Here is a 20365-nt window from a genome sequence, read left to right on the forward strand (position 1 = left end):
CCCCCGGGAAAAGCTCCCTTCAGGGTTCAAGGCCTGGGAACACTCGGCTGACCCAGAAGGACTGTATGTCCTGTGTTGGTGACGCTGAGAAGGAAGCAGTCACCTCTCCCTCTCTTCTGCGGCTGCGGGCTCAGGGCTGCATTTCAGGCAGCTGCACTTGTCCGTGGGGTCCATGTACTTGCATCACTCTTCTTCCTCATTCTCATTTTCTCTTGTGGCCTTTTCCTCTTCCCTCCGGGCCTGGTGTGAGCCACCCCCTCTGACGCAAGTCAGGCAAAGAAGGCCGGAAAGGCCCCTGTAATAAATCGCCTGCCATAGAGAATGACTTTATTTTCCACTGAAACTTGTGCCAAAATCAGAGACGTCAGGGGTTGACCAAAATCTCCTTTTTATAGCCCAAAAAGTAAATACACAGTCAGAATCATCACATTTTTAGCTAACCTAACGACGAAAAAATTTTCCCTCCCAGTAATCAACCCTCAGAGGTGCCTGAGGTTTATGGTCATAGCAAACAGTCCGCCTGCGCCCCGCAGCTCTCCGACGCGCCCTTCCAGGATGTCGGGGAGATGGTTTTCGGACGGGTCCGCCCTGCCACTGCGCATGCGCACTCGGCCTACTGGCCTGGCGCCTTGTGCGTGCGTGCGTGGCGTGGCGTGGCGTGGCGTGGCGTGGCGTGGCGCAGTGCAGTGTGGTGCGGTGCCGTAGACGGAAGAGCGCGACAGAGAGCGGCGGAGAGCGGTGACGACGAGCAGCGGCGACGAGCAGCGGCGAACGCGAAGGCACCACAGGCCTGAGAGAGAAGGTAACGGCCTGGGCGGGGGCGGGGGCGGTGGGGGGGGGGGTCCGGCTGCGCGGCGCCGCCATGTTCGCGTGGTTCCTCATAAGCCCTCATCACCATCACGAGGTGAGAATTGCCGCCGGAGACTCAGGGCGTTCTTAGGTCTTCCAGCGTCCAGCTCACCCGCCGCGAGGCTGTTTCCCCGTGACCCAGGACGTGGACCTGCTGTCATGTCTTCCTTTCCCGGGCGGTTAAGAAATGGTTTCAGATTCGTGAGGAGCCAGGGCTTCTGGAAGCGTCGTGCCGCAGGGCCCCTGGAAATGAAACCTGAAAGAGGACGACAAGACAGCAGTTCTGAGCAAAGTGCGAGACTCCGTCAGCAGGACATACATTGCTTAGTTCTCGCGGAGCCAAATCCAGATTCTCACCAAGAACGCTATTTTGATTTTTTGCGCCCGGTTCTTTCAGTGAGTTTCTGCCAACTCAAGACACCTCGCTGTTGGTTGGGTCTGTGCAAGGGAGCTTAGGGAAGAATGGCCTAGAATTTATGTGCTGTAAATAAGAATTTTACTGCCAGGGGTAGGGGAGACATGATGATAAAGTATATTTTGTGATTGGGTCACTAATGTATTAATTGCAATTGCAAGGGGTTTTTTTGGAAATTGCAAGTTTTAAACAACCAATATAGTACATAAAAACAACATTCATATGTACAAAGGACAAGAGAAAATTAGCTTGTGCACCATGTAGGCCATAAGCCAATAATAGGCCTCTCACACCATCCAATGACTTCATGACTAGCCATGACTTACAGGCAGGAGAAGGCAAAAGAACAAAGATGGAGGAAAAAGAAGTAAAATCAATGATTTCTGCTTCCTTCAAGGAAAAACACTTGGGATGGAGGTGGTTAAATAAAAAACTCTTAACTACAGAACAAGAGCAGAATTTTCTACTGTATTATTTCTTATTAACAAATAAGAAAACCAACTGAGCACATTCAAAAATAGAAAAAAACATCGGCTCAATATAATTTATCACTCATATCATTCTTTTTTTTAAAAGATTTATTTATTTATTTATTTATGCAAGCACTGGGTACAGTCAGAAGCGCGGGAGGGTGAGAGAATTCACCAGAGCCAGAGCGGGGAACAGAGCAGGCAGAAGGACCGAAGTACACTGCTGAGGGGAGCAGCGGGCGGCAGGAGAGGTCTGCGCGCCATGTGGGACCCTCCTCCGTGGCCGGGGAGCAGCCGGGGATCGAACCAGTGCTGCAGAGGCTGCGGGCAGCTTTGCAGCCCAGCGCACAACCGCTGCGCCACCGGGGAGGGCCACTCATATCATTCTTGATGCAACACAGTGGCCTTCAATGCTGTGCTCTCTGGACAGAGAGGGCCATGAATGGACAGCCCTGACAAATGGCATTGCCATGCCTCGTGCCACCTGGAGCATGCTGGCCACTGGCCATTCAAAAGCCCTGCACCCCAGCAGTGGTTACGGTGCCTTGAGGACCTTCCAGAATTACAGCCAGGCAAGCAGAGCTTTCGAGAACCTGCATGTTCTCCTCGATCCCACGTGTTCTCATTTCTAAGAGTGAGTTTCAAGGGCACAGACCTACATTCGCCCTCCTCCACATTAACAAAAGCGAGCTGTTCCTCTCACCCGTTTCAACCTTACAATGGTGCCTTATTCCAGAATTTGAAAATGTATGAGGTGGCAAATAAAAGGGACGTTTGAAATATTCATGTAGCTCTGAGGAAACAAATGGTTTGGGAAGACTCAGTAATGAGCCCACGCAAGGAGGCGCGTTCATTCTTGCTTTCAGTAAAACTGGAAGAGGGTCGGATAGAATTGTCAATCCACAGATAACTAAATGGGATCCAAAGTTAGGATGTAATTTTAGCTTATAATTTGGAGGGAGGTCCAATATCTGAGTGACAGTGTTGTAAAAAATTCCTTTCAGCCCCAGATTTATGTGCTCCTGGTTTCTTGGTACGTACAGCTACTAGAAGCACAAACCAAGAATTACAATTGAGATTAAGAAGGTGAAATGTAGGTTGGCCTGTAAAATTCTGCCCTGTCATCCCTCAGACTGGAATAAGAGACATAGAGCCAGCTGCAATGTTAATAGGAAACTGCTTTTTTCTAGAAAAGCTGTGAAGTCTTGTAAAACGTACTTCTTCAAGTGATTACTGCTGTTTCAAGTACTGAGGGGATTTTGTTCTCTAAACTCATGAACTGGGCCTCTCTGGTGGCACAAGGGTTAAGATGCAACCTATGAAGCAGTCCACAGCCACTGCAGCACAAGTTTGATTCCCGGCCAGCCAGGGACAACCCACATGGCGCAGCAGACCTCTCCTGACTTGCCCGCTGCTCCCCTCAGCAGTGGATTTCAGCCAGTCTGCCTGTTCTGCTCCCCACTCTGTCTCTGGGGAATCCTCTACCCCCACCCCTCTGGCCTACACCCCAGTTCTTGTATGCATAAATAAGTAAAAATAAACCTTTAAAAAAAAAAAAAGAAAACCAGAAAAATATCAAAACCAGAGGCTGTAATCCAGTGTTTCCCCAAATTTCCTGATGATAAGAACCATCTGGGTCAGTCACTTGTAAAATCTCCAAATAAACACGCCTCTTGCCCTGGGAATTCTTATTCTAGAAGTCTAGACTGGGGCCCGAGGATTTCATTTTCTTAGTTGTCTGTTTTGTTTTATAAAATAAGGGCCGGGAGACTTTATAAATCAGGAAATTTGACAACTCCAGGAACTCTGAGTCAAACAAGGGAAACAGAAGGTGAGTTCCAATCAGCAGATGCCTACTCAAGGGCGTCAGCTCTACATGAAAAACTAAAACCAAAACAGTGAATGTACATTTCTGCTATAAATGAGAATAAAAGAGTTCAGGACACATGTACCTGTTTTATTTTTTTTTTTGCTTTAAGTGACTTTTACGATTGATAGACCACCTAGGGGGCCAGCCACCTTCCCTTGACAGGCCAGCCAGGGACGTGGGCCACCCCAGCCAACATGGACAACTTTAACTTAAAAGAAGTAACCTCTTCACCCCCTTGGTGAGTAGAGATATAATCAAAATTTCTAGCTAAGAATTCCCTAGATTTCTAAACTCCACTGGTGGACAGCTTTCTTTGGGGACCCGTTCTTCCCCACACAAGTTACTTTTACCTTAGACTACCTTTCTGGACCCTCTAGATTAGAATTGGAGCAAAGAATCTAAACAACGTGTGTGATGTCTGAGGAGTCTTGTGAGATGCAAGTTTAAAATGCAGCCAGCATTCCTGTTACCTTTTTAGGAAATAAAGAAGATCAGTAACAGGAAAAAATACAAGTAACAGGAAAAATTAATCGAATTTTTGTGTTTTCTTATTAACTAGGGCAGGGGTTAGCAAACTTTTCCTGTAAAGAGTCAGAGAGTAAGTATTTTAGGCTCTGCAGGCCAGATGGTGTCTGTTGCACATACTCCTCTCTGTTGTGCAAAAGCAGCCGCAGACAAAACATAAACACACGCTCGTGGCTGAGCGCCCATCCAGCATTATTTACAAATACAGATGGTGGTTGAATTTGGCCTACAGGACGAACTAGATAAGACTGCAGTTCAGTCAAGATCTGTTCTGCACGAGACGCAAGAGAATTCCACCGCTGTTAAGGTGTGTGTGGAAATGAGCCACGCCACTTGAAAAACTGTCGAGATGAGCACCACTCTGTCCCAAGTGTCAGCTCTGAGGACGCCGAGAGAACAGCATTGCTGGCTTTGCTGCTCAGTGAAAGTCCTAGACGCAGTGATCACACAGCCTCGGCTGCTCCCAGAGGCAGCCATCGACAGCCTGTCCGTGGATCAGAGCTGCTGGCTGGCAAGTCGTCTGTCTGGCCGGGGACATCACAGGCTTTCGGGACGTGAGGCTGAGGAGCTGCGGTTGAAAGAGTAGCAGCTGACGCCGGTCCTGGCTTCAGAGGCTCCGCTTGGGTAATGACACACATCACATACCGCAAATCTCTTCGACTTAACAGGAAAAACAACCCAGTTTAACTTCCTTTCACACGAAGACATGACCAGCCCCAGACACGACAGATGCAGCTCCCGCTGGTCAGCGCAGGGCATGAGAGGAGGGGGTGCAACTGTGATCCTAGGTTGTAGAAACACTCGCGTTTTTATAGTCTTCATTTTCCCTATGTGTATTTTTTTATTTGTTTAAAATGACAAACTTTTAATTCTTCATACTCATTAGAGATAAACTGGAAATCAAATGTCTAAAAATAAACCACATTAGGAGAAGAAAGGAAATGGATGGAGCTTATTGCCTTTTCTAGAAAGTCCATAATACTCCTGGGGATTCCAGCAGACAGGCGGCTTCAGTTATCTGGCTCTGACCTTCCCTTTTTTTTTTTTTTTTTTTTAATTTATTTATGTATACATACAAGAGCTGGGGTACAGGCCAGAGATGCAGCGGGTGAGAGGACTCCCCAGAGACAGAGTGGGGAACAGAACAGGCAGACGGACTGAAATACACGCTGAGGGGAGCAGCAAGGGAGTCAGGAGAGGTCTGCTGTGCCATGTGGGTTGCTCCCTGGCCGGCTGGGGATCGAACTCTTGCTGTAGTGCCTGCAGATTGCTTCAAAGTGTGGTGCTTAACCCCTTGCACCACCAGGGAGGCCCCTGACCTTACTTTCGATGATGCTAAATCAGCAACTATACACATGAGCCACAACACATATGAGAGGCCTAATGTTCATTATTCAGTAAGTTATAAAACAATTTAATTGCTAGTAAGTTTTATTGAGTTATAATGCACATAATTTATTCACTTAAGATGTAATATCATGTAATGGTATTTTTCGTTTATTTGCAGAGTTGTACAACCACTGCAATAAACATTTTCAGCACCCACAAGGACATTTATACCCATCAGCAGTCACTTCCTCGTCCTCCCGGCTCCAGCGCTAGACAACCACTAACCCATCCGCAGTCTCTATAGAGTTGCCTGGTTGGTCTGGGTGTCCCTACACTGTTTCCAAGGGCCGCCCACGCTCAGCACGCATCAGTAACCTTATCTCTTCCTGGCTGAGTAACGCTCCATTGTAAGAATAAACCAAATTTTGTTGATGCATCATCAATTGATGGACATTTGTGCTGTTTTTACTTTTTTATGATGATGGTATATATGATATAATGCTCTGTGAACATCCATGGACACATTTGCATCTCTCTTGGTGACACGCATGCCGAGGAGGGAACTGCTGGTTTGTAAGGTAACTCTGTATTGAACCATTTGAGGAACTGCAGGCTGCTTCCACAGCAGCGGCACCTCTGCTTTTCTACCAGCCATGCGGAGGGGGCCGGTTGCTACACCAGCTCTTGTTTCCTGTTGTTCTTTTTTTTATTATTACTGCAGCCAGGCTAGTGGTTATGAAATGGCATCTTGTGTGGTTTTGATTTACATTTCCTTAGTGATTAAGGATGAAAATGTTTTCCATGTGCTTGTATTGCAAATGCACATCTATTTGGAGAAATGTGTATTTGAGGGTTTGGCACATTTTTTAAATTGAGTTGTCTTTTTATTATTGCGTTGTGAAAATTCTTCACAGATTCTAGATATAAGTCCCTTATCAAATACTAGACTTGCAGATATCTTCTGCTACTCTGTGTGTTGTCTTTCTCCTTCCTTATTTTGGTCTCTAAGTATAAAAGTTTTACATTTTGATGAATTCCAACCTATTTGTTTTTCTGTTACTTGTGCCTTTGATAGAGGAGGGCTTTTAACTAATCCAAAGTCATAAACATTGACTCTGATGGTATGAAAATTGTGTAGTTGTAGCTCTTACATTTAGGTCCATGAAGCATTTTATGTTCATTTTTGTACGGGACGCCACGAAGGGTTCGGCTTCGTTCTTTTACATGTGCCCCTCCGGCTGTCTCGGCACTGCTGCTGCAAAGATTCTGATTTCCCTCACTGGGTCATCTTGGTGTCAACCGACCAGAAATGTGAGGGTTTCCTTCTGGAATTTAAATTTGATTCTATAACCTATATGTGCCTGCTTGTGACAGTTCCACGCTGTTGAAGTTACTGTAACTTTGTACTAAGCTCTGAAATTGAGAAGTGTTAAGTTTCCCAGCTCCGTTCTTCTTTCTGCTTTGTCTGTTCATTCATTTTCATATGCCTTTCAGCGGGGCCTTGTCCATTTCAACAAAGAAGCCAGCTGCAGTTTTGATAGAGCCTGCGTGACTCTATCAACGTGGGGACTGTTGCCACCGTAATGATACTAAGTTGTCCAATCCATGCACGCCTGATGTCCTTCCATATATTTAGGTCTTCTTTATTCCTTTCAACAACATTGTGTAGTTTTCAGAGTATAAGTTTTACAGAGGAGGCAAATTTTTGAAAGGACGTTTTCCTAGTCCCCACCCACCACTGACACAACTAAGACAAGAGCCAGCGAGCTCAGCTGAAAAGGATGGTGGGTAAGTGCTTCTGCAGAGTGTGTGCCACGCTTTTATCCCAATGAAGACTCAGAGCGGTGCTCCTCACCCCTGCTGCTCTAGGCGCCACCTGGGAAGCTTTTTAGTGTCATGAGGGCCAGGCCTCACACTGAGACTGGCAAGTGAGGAAGTTCTGGTTGGGGATCTCTTGGGCTTAGGAAGCAAAGTCTATGGAATCAAAGAAGAACTTGCAGAATCTAAAACACCAAAAAGTCCTATGGCCAATCCCCTGTAAAAAGCCACCTTAGTCTAAAGTTAATGATAGGATGTTCTTCCACAAACGCAACTACAGAACAAATTAAAAACCCAGAAAAATCTTTTTTTTCAATCAGAGTAGGTAAGCGTGTCTGATGACCGTGTCATACCTGCTCACCCCCTTCCATCTCCCACCCTGATTATCCCATTACCTGAATCTGTTCGTGGCTGGGGTCATTTCCATGTTAAATTCCGCCACTGGGACTCCTCTGGCCGACACCTGGGGGGCAAACATGGCAGCAGGATAAACCACAGAGGAGGTGCCCACCTGCAAAGCAAGCAAACAGAAAGGGACAAATGACCACACTATCAGGAGAAGAAATGTTTGTTTGTTTGTTTATTAGTGCATACAAGAACCCGGGGTATAGGCCAGATGTAGGGGGAGGGTGAGAGGAGTCACCAGAGACAGAGTGGGGAACAGAACAGGCAGAATGACTGAAACACACTGCTGAGGGGAGCAGCGGGCGAGACAGGAGAGGTCGGCCGTGTCATGTGGGTAGCTCCCTGGGTGAGGATGGAACTCGTGCTGCAGTGGCTGCAGATAGCTTCATAGTGCTGCATCTTAATCCCTTGTGCCATCAGGGAGGCGCCGTCTGGCAGGGTTTTATATGTTCAGATTAATTCATTGCTTTTAGTGTTTCTATAGGACACCACAAGCCCTCTCAATGGAAGACGGGGAGGGAGGGAAGGAGGAAAAAGTGGAGAGGAGTTGAGGGGAGCAGTAGGAGAAGAGAGAGGAGGGAATAGGAAAGCAGGAAAATGGGGGAGGGAGGAGGCAGGAAAGAAACCACAATCCAGCCCAGTGCTAGGTTTCAGAACACCCCGAGTTGGGGGGCAGAGTGGGACCTACCACCAGACACAGGTCACAGAGGGCCAGCTCTCTGTCAACCGCCTCCAGAACATCAGGGTCCAGGTTTTCTCCGAACCACACTACATGAGGTCGCAGCAGGCCCCCGCAGCCTGCCTCTTCACACCTGTGAGAACATTAACTGTTTTTTTTTTTTTTTGCTGAAATATATTTGGTTATTTTATTTTATTTTTTTTTTTTTTTATAAATTTTGTTGTTATATTCCCCATACAATTGCAGCCCCCCATTCTGACCCCAATCCCTCCCCTCCCGCCCCCGCCCCCCTAAAAGTGTCTCTGGTTCATAGTTTTTTGTTGATTTTGATTTTCACTTTCTTATAGTTATTCATTTTCCTGGTCCATTATTTAAGTTTTCTAGATTCCTGCTATGAGTGAGACCATCCGGTATTTTTCTTTTTCTTTTTGGCTTATTTCGCTGAGCATGATCCCTTCCAGCGCCATCCATGTTGCAGCAAATTGCATGTGTTTATCTTTTTTGAATGCTGAGTAATATTCCATGGTATATATGTCCCACATCTTCTTGATCCAGTCATCTATTTTTGGGCATTTGGGTTGTTTCCAAAGCTTAGCTATTGTAAACAGTGCTGCTATAAACATAGGGGTGCAGGTGTTCTTTGGAATTGATGTTTCTGTGTCCTTTGGGTAAATACCTAGGAGTGGAATTGCTGGGTCATATGGAAGCTCTATGTTTAGTAGGTCCAGAAATCTCCACACAGCTTTCCACAGTGGTTGGACCAGTTTGCACTCCCACCAACAGTGCAGAAGAGTTCCTTTTTCTCCACACCCTCGCCAACATTTGTTGTTGCTAGTTTTTTTAACATGTGCCATTCTCACTGGTGTAAGATGGTATCTCATGGTAGTTTTGATTTGCATTTCCCTGATGACAAGTGATGTTGAACATTTTTTCATATGCCTGTTGGCCATTTGCATTTCCTCTTCAGAGAAGTTTCTTTTTAGCTCTTCTGCCCATTTTTTGACTGGATTATTTTCTTTGTTGTTGTTGAGTCTCATCAGCTCTTTGCAGATTTTTGTGATCAGTCCTTTATCATTAGTGTTGGGTGCAAAAATGTTCTCCCAGTTGGTGGGGTTTCTCTTTGTTTTTGTTATTGTCTCTTTTGCTGTGCAAAAGCTCTTTAATTTGATATAGTCCCAGCTGTTTATCTTTGCCTTCACTATCACTGCTTTGGGTGATGTGTCTGTAAAGATGTCTTTGATGTGCAAATCACGTAGTGTTTTGCCTATATTTCCTTCTATATATTTTATGGTTTCAGGTCTTATGTCTAGTTCTTTAATCCATTTTGAGTTGATTTTTGTGTATGGTGTGAGGTGGTGGTCAAGCTTCATTCTTTTGCATGTAGCGACCCAGTTTTCCCAGCACCATTTATTGAACAAACTTTCTTTGCTCCAATGCATAGTCTTTGCTCCTTTGTCAAAGATTAGTTGACCATAAATCTGTGGGTTTATTTCTGGATTTTCTATTCGATTCCATTGGTCTGTATGTCTGTTCTTGTTCCAATACCATGCAGTTTTGATGATTATGGCTTTGTAGTATAGTTTGAAGTCTGGGAGTCTGATGCCTCCATTCCCTTCTTTTTTTTTCAGGAGAGCTTTGGCTATTCGGGGTTTTTTGTGATTCCATATCAATTTCATCAATAATTGTTCTATTTCTTTGAAGAATGACATTGAAATTTTGATTGGAATAGCATTGAATCTGTATATTGCTTTTGGAAGGATGGCCATTTTAATAATGTTTATTCTTCCAATCCATGAGCATGGGATGTCTCTCCATTTCTTTGTGTCTTCTTCTATTTCTTTTAACAGTGTTTTATAGTTTTCTTTGTATAGGTCCTTTACCTCTTTTGTTAGATTTATTCCCAAATATTTGATTTTTTTTGTTTCAATAACAAAAGGGATGGTCTTTTTGATTTCTTCTTCTTCAGATTTATTGTTTGTGTATAGGAAGGCTACTGACTTTTGCGTGTTGATTTTGTATCCTGCCACTTTACTGAACTGATTGATGAGTTGAATTAGCTTTTCTGTGGAGTTTTTGGGGTTCTCTATGTATAATATCATATCGTCTGCAAATAGTGATAGTTTGACTTCTTCTTTTCCTATTTGGATTCCTTGGATGTCTTTCTCTTGTCTTATTGCCCTGGCTAGGACTTCCAGTATTATATTGAAAAGCAATGGTGAGAGTGGACATCCTTGTCTTGTTCCAGATCTTAATGGAATTGCTTTCAGCTTTTCACCATTGAGAATGATACTGGCTGTTGGCTTGTCATAGATGGCCTTTATGATGTTGAGGTATGTTCCTTGTATCCCAAGAATTTCAAGGGCTTTTATCATGAATGGGTGTTGCACTTTGTCGAAAGCTTTCTCAGCATCTATTGATATTATCATATGGTTTTTATATTTCTTTTTGTTGATGTGTTGGATAACGTTGATTGATTTTCGGATGTTAAACCATCCTTGTGCCCCTGGAATGAATCCAACTTGGTCGTGGTGAATTATCTTATGGATACATTGTTGGATTCTGATAGCTAAAATTTTATTGAGGATTTTTGCATCAGTGTTCATTAGGGAGATTGGCCTGTAGTTTTCCTTTTTTGTGTTGTCCTTGTTCGGTTTTGGTATTAGTGTAATGTTGGCTTCATAGAACGTGTTTGGTATTGTCCCTTCCTTCTCAATTTTTTGGAAGAGTTTGTGAAGGATAGGCACTAATTCGTCTCTGAATGTTTGGTAGAATTCATTTGTAAATCCATCAGGTCCTGGGCTTTTGTTTTTGGGGAGGTTTTTGATTACCATTTCAATTTCGCTAATTGTAATTGGTCTGTTTAGGTGTTCTATTTCTTCTTTATCTAGCTTTGGGTGATTGTAGAGTTGTAGGAATTTGTCCATCTCCTCTAGATTGTTAAACTTGTTTCCATATAACTGTTCATAGTAGTTACTGATTATTCTTTTGATTTCTGCTGTGTCCGTTGTGATTTCTCCTCTTTCATTGATGATCCTGTTTATTTGTGCTTTCTCCCTTTTTTCCTTTGTGAGCCTGGCTAGGGGTTTGTCTATTTTATTGATTTTTTCAAAGAACCAGCTCTTGGTTTCATTGATCTTTTGGATTGTTTTTTTAGTTTCAATTTCATTTATTTCTGCTTTGGTTTTTATTATTTCTTTTCTTCTACTGTTTTTGGGGTTTTCTTGTTGTTCTTTTTCTAGATCTTTGAGCTTCGAGATTAGGTTGTTTCTTTGCGTTCTTTCTTGTGAGAACATTAACTGTTACAGGTAACCCAGCCCCGAGCCCGCCCTGCCAGGTCAGCAGGCAGGGCAGAGAAGGCCTGAGGCCGCCCCAAATCCAGTCACCTCTGATCCTTCTTATCCTGTATTCTTTCCCTCCCAGCCCACTGGAGCTTGTCCTAAAGAGGAAGCCCTGCTTTTACTGTCCTTGTAACATTTTTTATTTTGCCTGGATATGCTGGGTTGATTTGTTGACAAACATGCTTCAGCCAAGCGCAATCTCTTTCTAAGCAGCTTTCTCTTTCCCAGTCACTCCTTTATGCTCATGGGCATAAAGGACTGCGCTCAGTTTCCCAGACCTGGAAAGAACACTGGGCCTGGATTTTCCTTAAACACCAGTATCCCCTAATGTCATTAATTCAGAGTCTTCATTTCCTCTCAGATTCACCTTCGCTTGTTCTGTCTACAGCCACGTTGTCCAGGGCCCATTACAAAAAATTTGCCAGCTTTCACTCTGCTACCTCTGAGTCCTCTTTTATACACCTTGTAAAATTATCTCCCCAAGCAATTTCATTGTATTAATCTCTATTCAGGCACCTCCCCACGCCAGATACTATTCTTTCATATCAAAATTTCAGAAAACCCTTATTAAGAAAAATAAAAATTTCCATGGTTGAATAGGCCAGTGAAATAGTAACATGACTTTGTACAGAGTAGCAATATACTTTAGTATAGTAACTGCTCTGCAAAGTCCTGCAGTAAAGCAAATATACTTTAAATTTATTAGAGTATCCATATTTATTTGAGCATATAACATCTTTTTTCAAGGTAATCCCCATCCCCATCACATGGAACTAGTGCTCTATGAATGCTTTTGAAAGCAGGGCTATAATACCTGGTTTTGAAAAAGTGATGCAAAAATCTTTCTTTTTTTTTTTGTTTCCAAAAGTTCTGTCTGGTCCTATAATTTCACCTTTGCAAGACCTTTTACTGTCCCCATAGCCCTGGATTAATAACGCTGATGAGTAGGAGGAAGAGAAAATGCCAGCAGCTATCCTGGGCCGTTACAGGGTGCGAGTCTCTGTGCTTTATGCATGCTGGATAAGCTCCTCAGCACAACTCCAGAACCCTACCTGCCCACAGAACCCTTCCTGCTCACAAATGATCCCAGCAGAACACAAGCACAGATGAGGCTGGAAAGAAGCAGTTCCCTCAACCCAGTTTGGCCCTGGGCCTCATACATCAGAGGTGCTTTTTGCATCTGCACATTTATTAAGAGGCATCTCACCAAATAATTTAAATTCTGATTCCTAATTTCCTTTCTTTCTTTCTTTCTTTTTTGCAATCTGGAACACCAAATACAGATCAAAGTATTTTACCCACCGGGGAAGTTTCTCAACTGGAATTCCAGCATCTTGAGCTTCAGGTTCTGGAGCACTGAAGTAAGTAACATTAGAAAAGAAAGTCATCAGTGTAATTAGAACACAAAAAAAACAATATAACCCAATAAGTTTGCATATTGTCCTGGCAGAATAAGGTACAAAGCTCCTTATGAAGGTTGAAAATTCATTAAGATATAAAGAAAAAATCAAAATTACTCTTCATTCTGCCACTTCCAGTAATCACTGTTATCACTATTAACTTTTTTTTTAAAGATTTATTTATGCATACAAGAGCTGGGCTACAGGCCAGAGATGCAGGGGGTGAGAGGATTCATCAGAGACAGAGTGGGGAACAGAACAGGCAGAACTACTGAAATACACTGCTGAGGGGAGCAGGGGGTGAGACAGGAGAGGTCTGCCGTGCATGTGGGTAGCTCCCTGGCTTGCCGGGGATTGAACTTGTGCTGCAGAGGCTGCAGTTAGCTTCATAGTATGGTGCTTAACCCCTTGCGCCACCAGGGAGGCCCACATAAACTCTTTATTGCACGCTCTTTTCATGTATATGAACCTGGTGTGTGTGTGTGTGAATACAAAGCTACAAAGTTGGGATCATATTGCATAGTTAGATCCTGTGGTTTTAAACTAACATTGTAAATTGTGAACAAGAATGTCTTTTATCACGTGGTTGTACCAGGTCTAATCTTATTTCTCATAAATGCCACGGGAATCTTATATTAATGTCTGATTTCCTCACCATCAATGTTCAACTTCAAAGAGAAAACGACATGGACTTATTCTGTAGTGCTGTGTAATTACCCCTTTCCTGCTAAAGCTGGACAAATTGGACTCTTGTAATTCTGAGCCACAGTTCCACAAGAGGTGCATCGAGTTTTAAATAAGCTACCTGAAAAACACAAGTTAAGCAAGACCAGAATTTAGCATGGTAGAATAATCACCTTCATGTTTAAAAAGCACAAAATAGTTTAGCTTTAACATATTCACTTAAGCAAATGGGCCGACCCTCAGGACAGCTAAGGGCAGGTGCCCCATGACTTTCCATCTGGAGAGACAGCACTACACGACCCTCAGCACATACACTGCAGCCCATCACCTGTCTAAGGAACTCGCTGATTGCCGTGGAGGGGTGTCCAGGGGGAACTGAAGTGGCCAGTGGGTAAAAGAAGCCAACTTAAACCGAGGGCATACTTGTAGGGTAAATGATTGTCAGGCTTTTCCACCCTCCCGCCATTAGCATGGATGATGATCCTGCAGTCCTGAACGCATGCCTGATGGCGGGCGCATGGACTGGGGTGTGGGCATACGAGGTGGGTACACCTGGGCTGAGACGGGGCTTATAAGGGTGGTGTCACGGAAACGGAAGCAGCAAGAAGAGAACCAGGATGAAAGAGAAGCGGAAGAGAGAGAATGAGACCATGACAGAAGGCCGGAGAGCCCAGGAAGGCAGCATGAAGATTCGCCGGGGGCTGGGAGGCCTGCCAACCTCCCGGCCCCCTGGCTCCCCTACCTGCCGTGTACTTGGTCAAATGACAGTAAAAGCCGGAAAAGCCACCGAGGGTTCCAGGACTCCTCCTTTAACCGTCTGCTCGGGTCACACAGACCCTGCTCTGGCCCCTCCTGCCCCTACAGCGCTTTCCTAGGTAGATGACTGATAAAGGTCCAATAGCTTGTGATGTTTACATCTCAATTTATAAAGTCTCAATTTTCACTTAACACAGCTGGAATCTTTCATCCAAAAGCAGCTCAATGAATAAACAGTCAACAAATAAATGAAGAAAATAATTGTTAAAACTAGCAACCATGTACTGGGCTAACCAGCAATGACCCCAGCTACCTTTACCACATGCCTGGCGCTGTGCTGGCGCACATGCTCCACAGCAGACCCGCTGCTCCATCCTGTCCAGCATTCTTCAGGGAGCCTATCCTCCACCCCATGCCAACCTGATGGAGCTGTCAATCACATCCCAAAACACAGGCCTGAGCACAAGTTCCAGAATGGTCTAATCATCGCACTCTATCCCTCTAGAAGTATGTTGTCAAAAGGGAGGTACGTGACCCAAGCAAGGCCATCTAGAGATTTCATTTTCTGAGGAGGGAGATAAGAGCCTGGAGCTGCCAAATGCTACCTAAGCTGGAGGCAGATCCACAGGGAGCAGTGAGGTTAGCACAGAATAAACAGAGCTGAGAGGAGAGAGGCAAGTGCTGCTGAGGACATCCTCTCTGGTCCAGGGCGCTCCAGTTTCCTGAGTTAATGTCTCTATTCTGTCAGTTTCAGTTGGCATTTCCCCCATCTTAACATCCCTGAAATTCTCTTGTGTCCTACAATTGTTGCTGGCCAGGTGATGAATGTTATGAGGTTGTCAAGCTTCACTAGAGTCCCTTGAAGGATAACACAGATGACCCAAACATGGTGACTTGCTTGTTATTCTTAGCAGCCTGACGGCACAAAGGCAACCCTTGGGTATTTCTGCTGCCACACCGCTGACCACTGACAGGCCCTTTGAAAGGAAACAAGTCCCGGTTGTTATTCCAGAGCCTTCCATTGATATCTTCCATTTGGTTAAGATCAAGAAAGACCAAAATCTAACATGTAGAATGTATGTCAACAGCTTGCAAGGGAACCCCAGAGATAACAGGGGGCACCCTTTTGGGACATGTGGGGTCACTAGTCCCTTTAAAGACACAGAGCCTGACATTCTGTGTGAAACAAACACGGTGCCTCAAGTCATCCAGAAGGAGTTCAGATGAGCTAGCCGGTGAGAAATACCTTACCCACTTGACTTCACTCATGTTGGTTTTTTGAAATCCATTAGAGTGAGACTGTTTCTAAAAATCTATGTTTTTAATGAGCCTTTTCTATAAAGATATAATCCCAAGTCTAAGGGATAAAAAAAATCCTAGTTTAGGCAGACTTTTTCTTTGCTAGCGTCACATTAAAAACATGATGCTTCTTAAAGTGGATGGCGTCCTCACTTTGATAAAAGGATAGGAGATCTTTTATTTCTACCTAAATTAGAAGAGAGTCCTCAGCACCTGCAGCAACCAAAGAAAGTCTCAGTATGTTTATATCACCTAATTTAATCCTTGAAACTACTCTATAAGGTAAGCATTTGCCCCATTTTATACATCTTATACGATGCAAATGACAGTCCATCTGACACCGGAGAGAACTGAGAAAAGACAGGAGGAAAGCAGCCGGAACCGTCACGGGCAGGTGCCCCAGACACTTGTTAGTTTTGCAGGGGACCGACCGTTCCTGGGACACAAAAGAGATGGGCTCCAAGCAAACAGTGTCCAGCTTCCCTCACCAGGGTGATCACAAGCCCAAGCAGACGCTTCACTGTACACACAGAACAAGCAACATTCCCACAGGGTCACCGACGGAAATCCCCTAACTAGACATGCGCGCCTTGGGACTGAAGCTGTAGACTCTAAAATGCAGATGCCAGTGGGGAGAAATGTGCAGGGGACAGAGGGAAAGTAAGTGCGGCAGCTTCCTAAGCTTGATCCTGCTAAAGCCGCAGCTGATGCCCCAGAGCCCCCCCTTCCCGCTGCTCTGCTGGGCAGCTGTCTGGCAGCACGACGCCCCTCCCCAAGGAGATGCGCAGATGTTTCCAGTATCGTGCGCACCTGACACCAGGGCATCTTGTCAAAAATGCAGATTTTGATTCAGTGGATCAAGGTAGGAAATTACAGGACATGTGTTTTAAACTCTGATGGTTCCTTACCGTGGATTTCCAGAAGGTTCTTGGTGCCAGCCTTTCGGTGCAGCTCGTCAATATTCTGGGTGATGACCATGACCCGTCGGCCCTGCTTGTGCAGCCGGGCCTCGCACTCAGCGATAGCGAGGTGCCCGGGGTTGGGGTCCTTGGTCAGCATGACCTCCCGCCGGTAGTGGTAGAACTCCCACACCTGGGACGGGTTCCGTGCAAAGGCATGAGGAGTGGCCAGGTCCTGCGGTGAAAGAGGAGACGGGGTGGGGGGGCCAGAAGTGCCACGCTTGGGAACACGGGCGGCCCATGAACCTGGGTTCATGTCGGTTGCAGATTCATGCAGTTGGCAGACACCGGGGCCTTTCCACCAGCCTGTGTCCCAATCCTGGGACTACCCAGGGCTTCCGAGAAGGTGGTTTAAATGTCCCCAATGTGAAAACAAGGATAGGGCCGCCCTGATGGCGCAGGCTGTTGAGTGCAGCGCTGTGAAGCTGTCTGCAGCCTCTGCAGTGTGGGTTCGGCTGGCGAGAATCACCCCATGGCGCGGCAGACCTCTCCCGTCTCGCCCGTTGCTCCCCTCAGCAGTGCTTCCGTTCTGTCTGCCTGTTGTGCTCCCGGCTCTGTCTCGGTAAATCCTCTCACCCCCCCACACCTCTGGCCTGTACCCCGGCTCTTGTATGCATAAATAAATAAACCTTTTTTAAAAAATTGGTGAAATTTTGCGCACATATTAAACCTCCATAGAAAAGTGAATGAATAATGCTAATGAAGGTTTTCGGATTCTGTTTTAATGACTACAAGAAGTCAGTTGTTATCTGAAGAGATGCAGTATCTCTGGGTATCTCGGGAGTAAGGACAGTGGCTGCTTTGCTTAGCCCGCCCAGCGCTTAGTCAGAGGCAAAGCGACAAGATGAAGGGGGTCAGTTCATTCAAAACCTCCCCTCTGGGTTTCAGGCATCAGTGTAGGTTCCAAGTCAAACTTGGCTTCATTCAGAAGAGCTTTTGAATGTTCTGGAAACATTACTAACCTGAGCTTGCCATTTTCGCCAATAACCTCCGGCTCCTCTGAAAGTCGGAACCCCACTTTCAGCACTAACGCCTGCCCCGGACAGGATGACTATGTGCTTTGCTTTCGCAAAAAACTTCCGAAAATCGGCCATATCTAAACAGAGAAGAAAATCTCTATCAATCCAGAGTACCATGTGAACATTTCTATCCCAGAGCAACTGTCTGTACTTTGACATTTGCCCTGGACTGCAATGATGGGACACCCAAATGAAAATCATCCCCTTAGCAGTAGACGCCACCCCGCCCCCCGCGTGTGGGTACACAGTGTGAGTACAGTTTCCAAGAGAGAAGGGGGTTGGGCACAAAGCACTGGCTGCTTGGAACCCCAGCTCCACCTTTGTCTCTGCAAATGCATGACCTGCAAATGAATGACCGTGCCCTCCCAGTTCCCTCGGCTGCCTGACGTGCACAGCTTCCCCAGGCTGTCAGGAGACGACAGTGTCTTCCTACGTAAAAGTGGAAACAAGCTTGCACGTGTGTGAGGACTGAGCCGAGGGTCACTGGACCCTAGACCCTAACTCCATTCACCTTCCCCGTGGGGAGCTGGCTAATTCTAGCTCCCCTTCTCATCGCTGCTAAGGGGGGAGGAAGAACCCGTCCCCCGTGACAAACACATGCCCCAAAAGTGGTGATGTGGGGACCTTCTCCTTTACAGCTCCAGTCAGAGAGGTTCCAACAAGATGTCACCACAGACTTCGGACACCGCCGCCAGAGAAGGGAACTGAACACAGAACAGCACGACAGTGGGTGATCTCCACGCAGACTGTGGGTTGTCCTCTGGGACCCCAAGCTTTGTCTTGCACCTCCAGGCACCCTCCTGCCTGGTCTCAGACCAACAGGGGCAGCGAGGGGCCACCGAGTCCCAGGCTCTGTGCTGAGCATTTTATGTGGATCACAAGGTGGGGTGTGTCCTCCTTCCGGGACAAGAATCGGGGCTCTCACTTGGAACTGAGTCTTGCGGAGCTTAGGCCGGAGCAGAGCAAGTGGCTGAGTCTAACACCCTTCTCTGCCAGGCAGGTACGACTTTAAGCAACTCTTAGGTATAATCACAAAAAGTCAACTCAAAGTTTGTTTTTTGAAAACAGGACATAAGGTATAAATAACGTTAATGTGGTGCAAAATCTTTTTGAAGAAGACATTTCCTAACACACCAGCATGTTTTGAGGCACCAAACCCAGATGCCCACTTTTGGCCGAGGGCAGACACACACTTCCCGGGCCCACCACAGCCGGCAGCACTGGGGTGGCAGCTGAGTAGAAATGCATTCTTTAGTTTCTTTTCTGTTCCCGAGGTTGGAAGGAGAGGTTATGACACCTGAGCAGACTTGCAGTGTTAGATAAAGCATCTGGAAATCGAAAAGGAGGTAAAAAGTGTTCCCGCCTGTCCTTTCACTGCCCCATTGACGCACTCTGAACAGGCCCACCACGGATCATCCATCAGATAAAGGTGGTAGACTCCATTCAGGATTCCCCTGCCACCCAAAAGTCCACCGTTCCTATTTGGAAGGTGATTTTGTGGGTCTGGGAATGGTAAATAATTTTCATGTAAATGAATGGTAATAGCATCGCCAGACTCCACAATTGAGATAGGAATGTTCTACTTGTGGATAACAGATGAAACCTGAACTCGGACAGACTACGAGTCCATTTGTTAACCTGTGCTTGTTGTCAGGCAGATACAAATCCTTTCTGTCCAGTAGAAAATTTGCCCGCCTATGACCCTGCCGGACAACCAGCAGCTTTCTGTGCAGACAGTGAGGGATGAAATGACAAATCGAATGTTAATAGCGAAAACGTTAATCCCAGGAGGAGCAACAAGACACCTGAATGGACTTTCTCTGAACTGTCTTGATCTGAAGGAGAAGAGAACAGCCTGGGTCTCTTTCTCTAAAAGCTTCCAACATCCACTTCGATGCAGACATTCCACTCCAAGCGTGGGACTGTCGGGTCCTTCAAAGTAACCGGAGGAGACAGTGCTTAGAAAGACCTACCTGAACTTGGACGAGTCATTGTTAGGTGAATCTTGGTTCTCGTATAGGCTGGAGACTTCAGTCCACAGAACAGCTGGGGAATGAATCTCCTTGGGACAGCCTGGAGGGGGCTCATCAGGTTTTCTTTGTAGTACTAATTCTTCAGATGGACTTTAGAAAAATCACAAAAACAAAGAGAAATAATCAGAAAAAGTAATACTTCTAGTATATATGTATAGACATCTATATATTATAATGAATGCCCTTAATAGGAACATTTAATAACAGATCTTAGAATTCTTCCTCTAACTGGGCCTTTTTTTTTTTTTAAGATTTATTTATTTATCCACAGAAGAACTGCGGTACAGGCCAGAGGTGTGGGAATGAGAGGATTCACCAGAGACAGAGTGGGGAAAGAACAGGTAGATCTACTGAAATACACTGCTGAGGGGAGCAGCAGGTGAGACAGGAGAGGTCTGCTGCACCATGTGGGTAGCTCCCTGGCCAGGGATTGAACTCATGCTGCAGTGGCTGTGGATAGCTTCATAGTGCTGTGACTTAACCCCTTGGGCCACCAGGGAGGCCCCTAAATAGGCCA

The 20365-nt window shown here is 45.6% G+C and overlaps 1 protein-coding gene across 2 annotated transcripts; it reads right to left on the bottom strand.

Annotated features, from left to right (window-relative positions):
• Positions 1–872: 872 nt before the first annotated feature.
• Positions 873–19903, bottom strand: SIRT5 (sirtuin 5; the record flags this gene model as incomplete). 2 transcript variants are annotated; one of them, XM_084227864.1, is made up of 8 exons in its annotated part: positions 873–1105; positions 7672–7787; positions 8370–8493; positions 13001–13054; positions 13816–13903; positions 16746–16971; positions 17759–17892; positions 19789–19903. In XM_084227864.1, 8 exons carry the CDS (start codon positions 19901–19903, stop codon positions 1030–1032), a joined length of 933 nt encoding a protein of 310 aa, XP_084083990.1. In that variant the 3' UTR covers positions 873–1029. The 2 variants fall into 2 exon arrangements, with proteins under 2 accessions (XP_084083990.1, XP_084083991.1); XM_084227865.1 differs by lacking the exon at positions 13001–13054.
• Positions 19904–20365: the final 462 nt, after the last annotated feature.

Source organism: Talpa europaea (assembly GCF_964194135.1).
Source record: "Talpa europaea genome assembly, chromosome: 2".
NCBI lineage: Eukaryota > Metazoa > Chordata > Mammalia > Eulipotyphla > Talpidae > Talpa > Talpa europaea.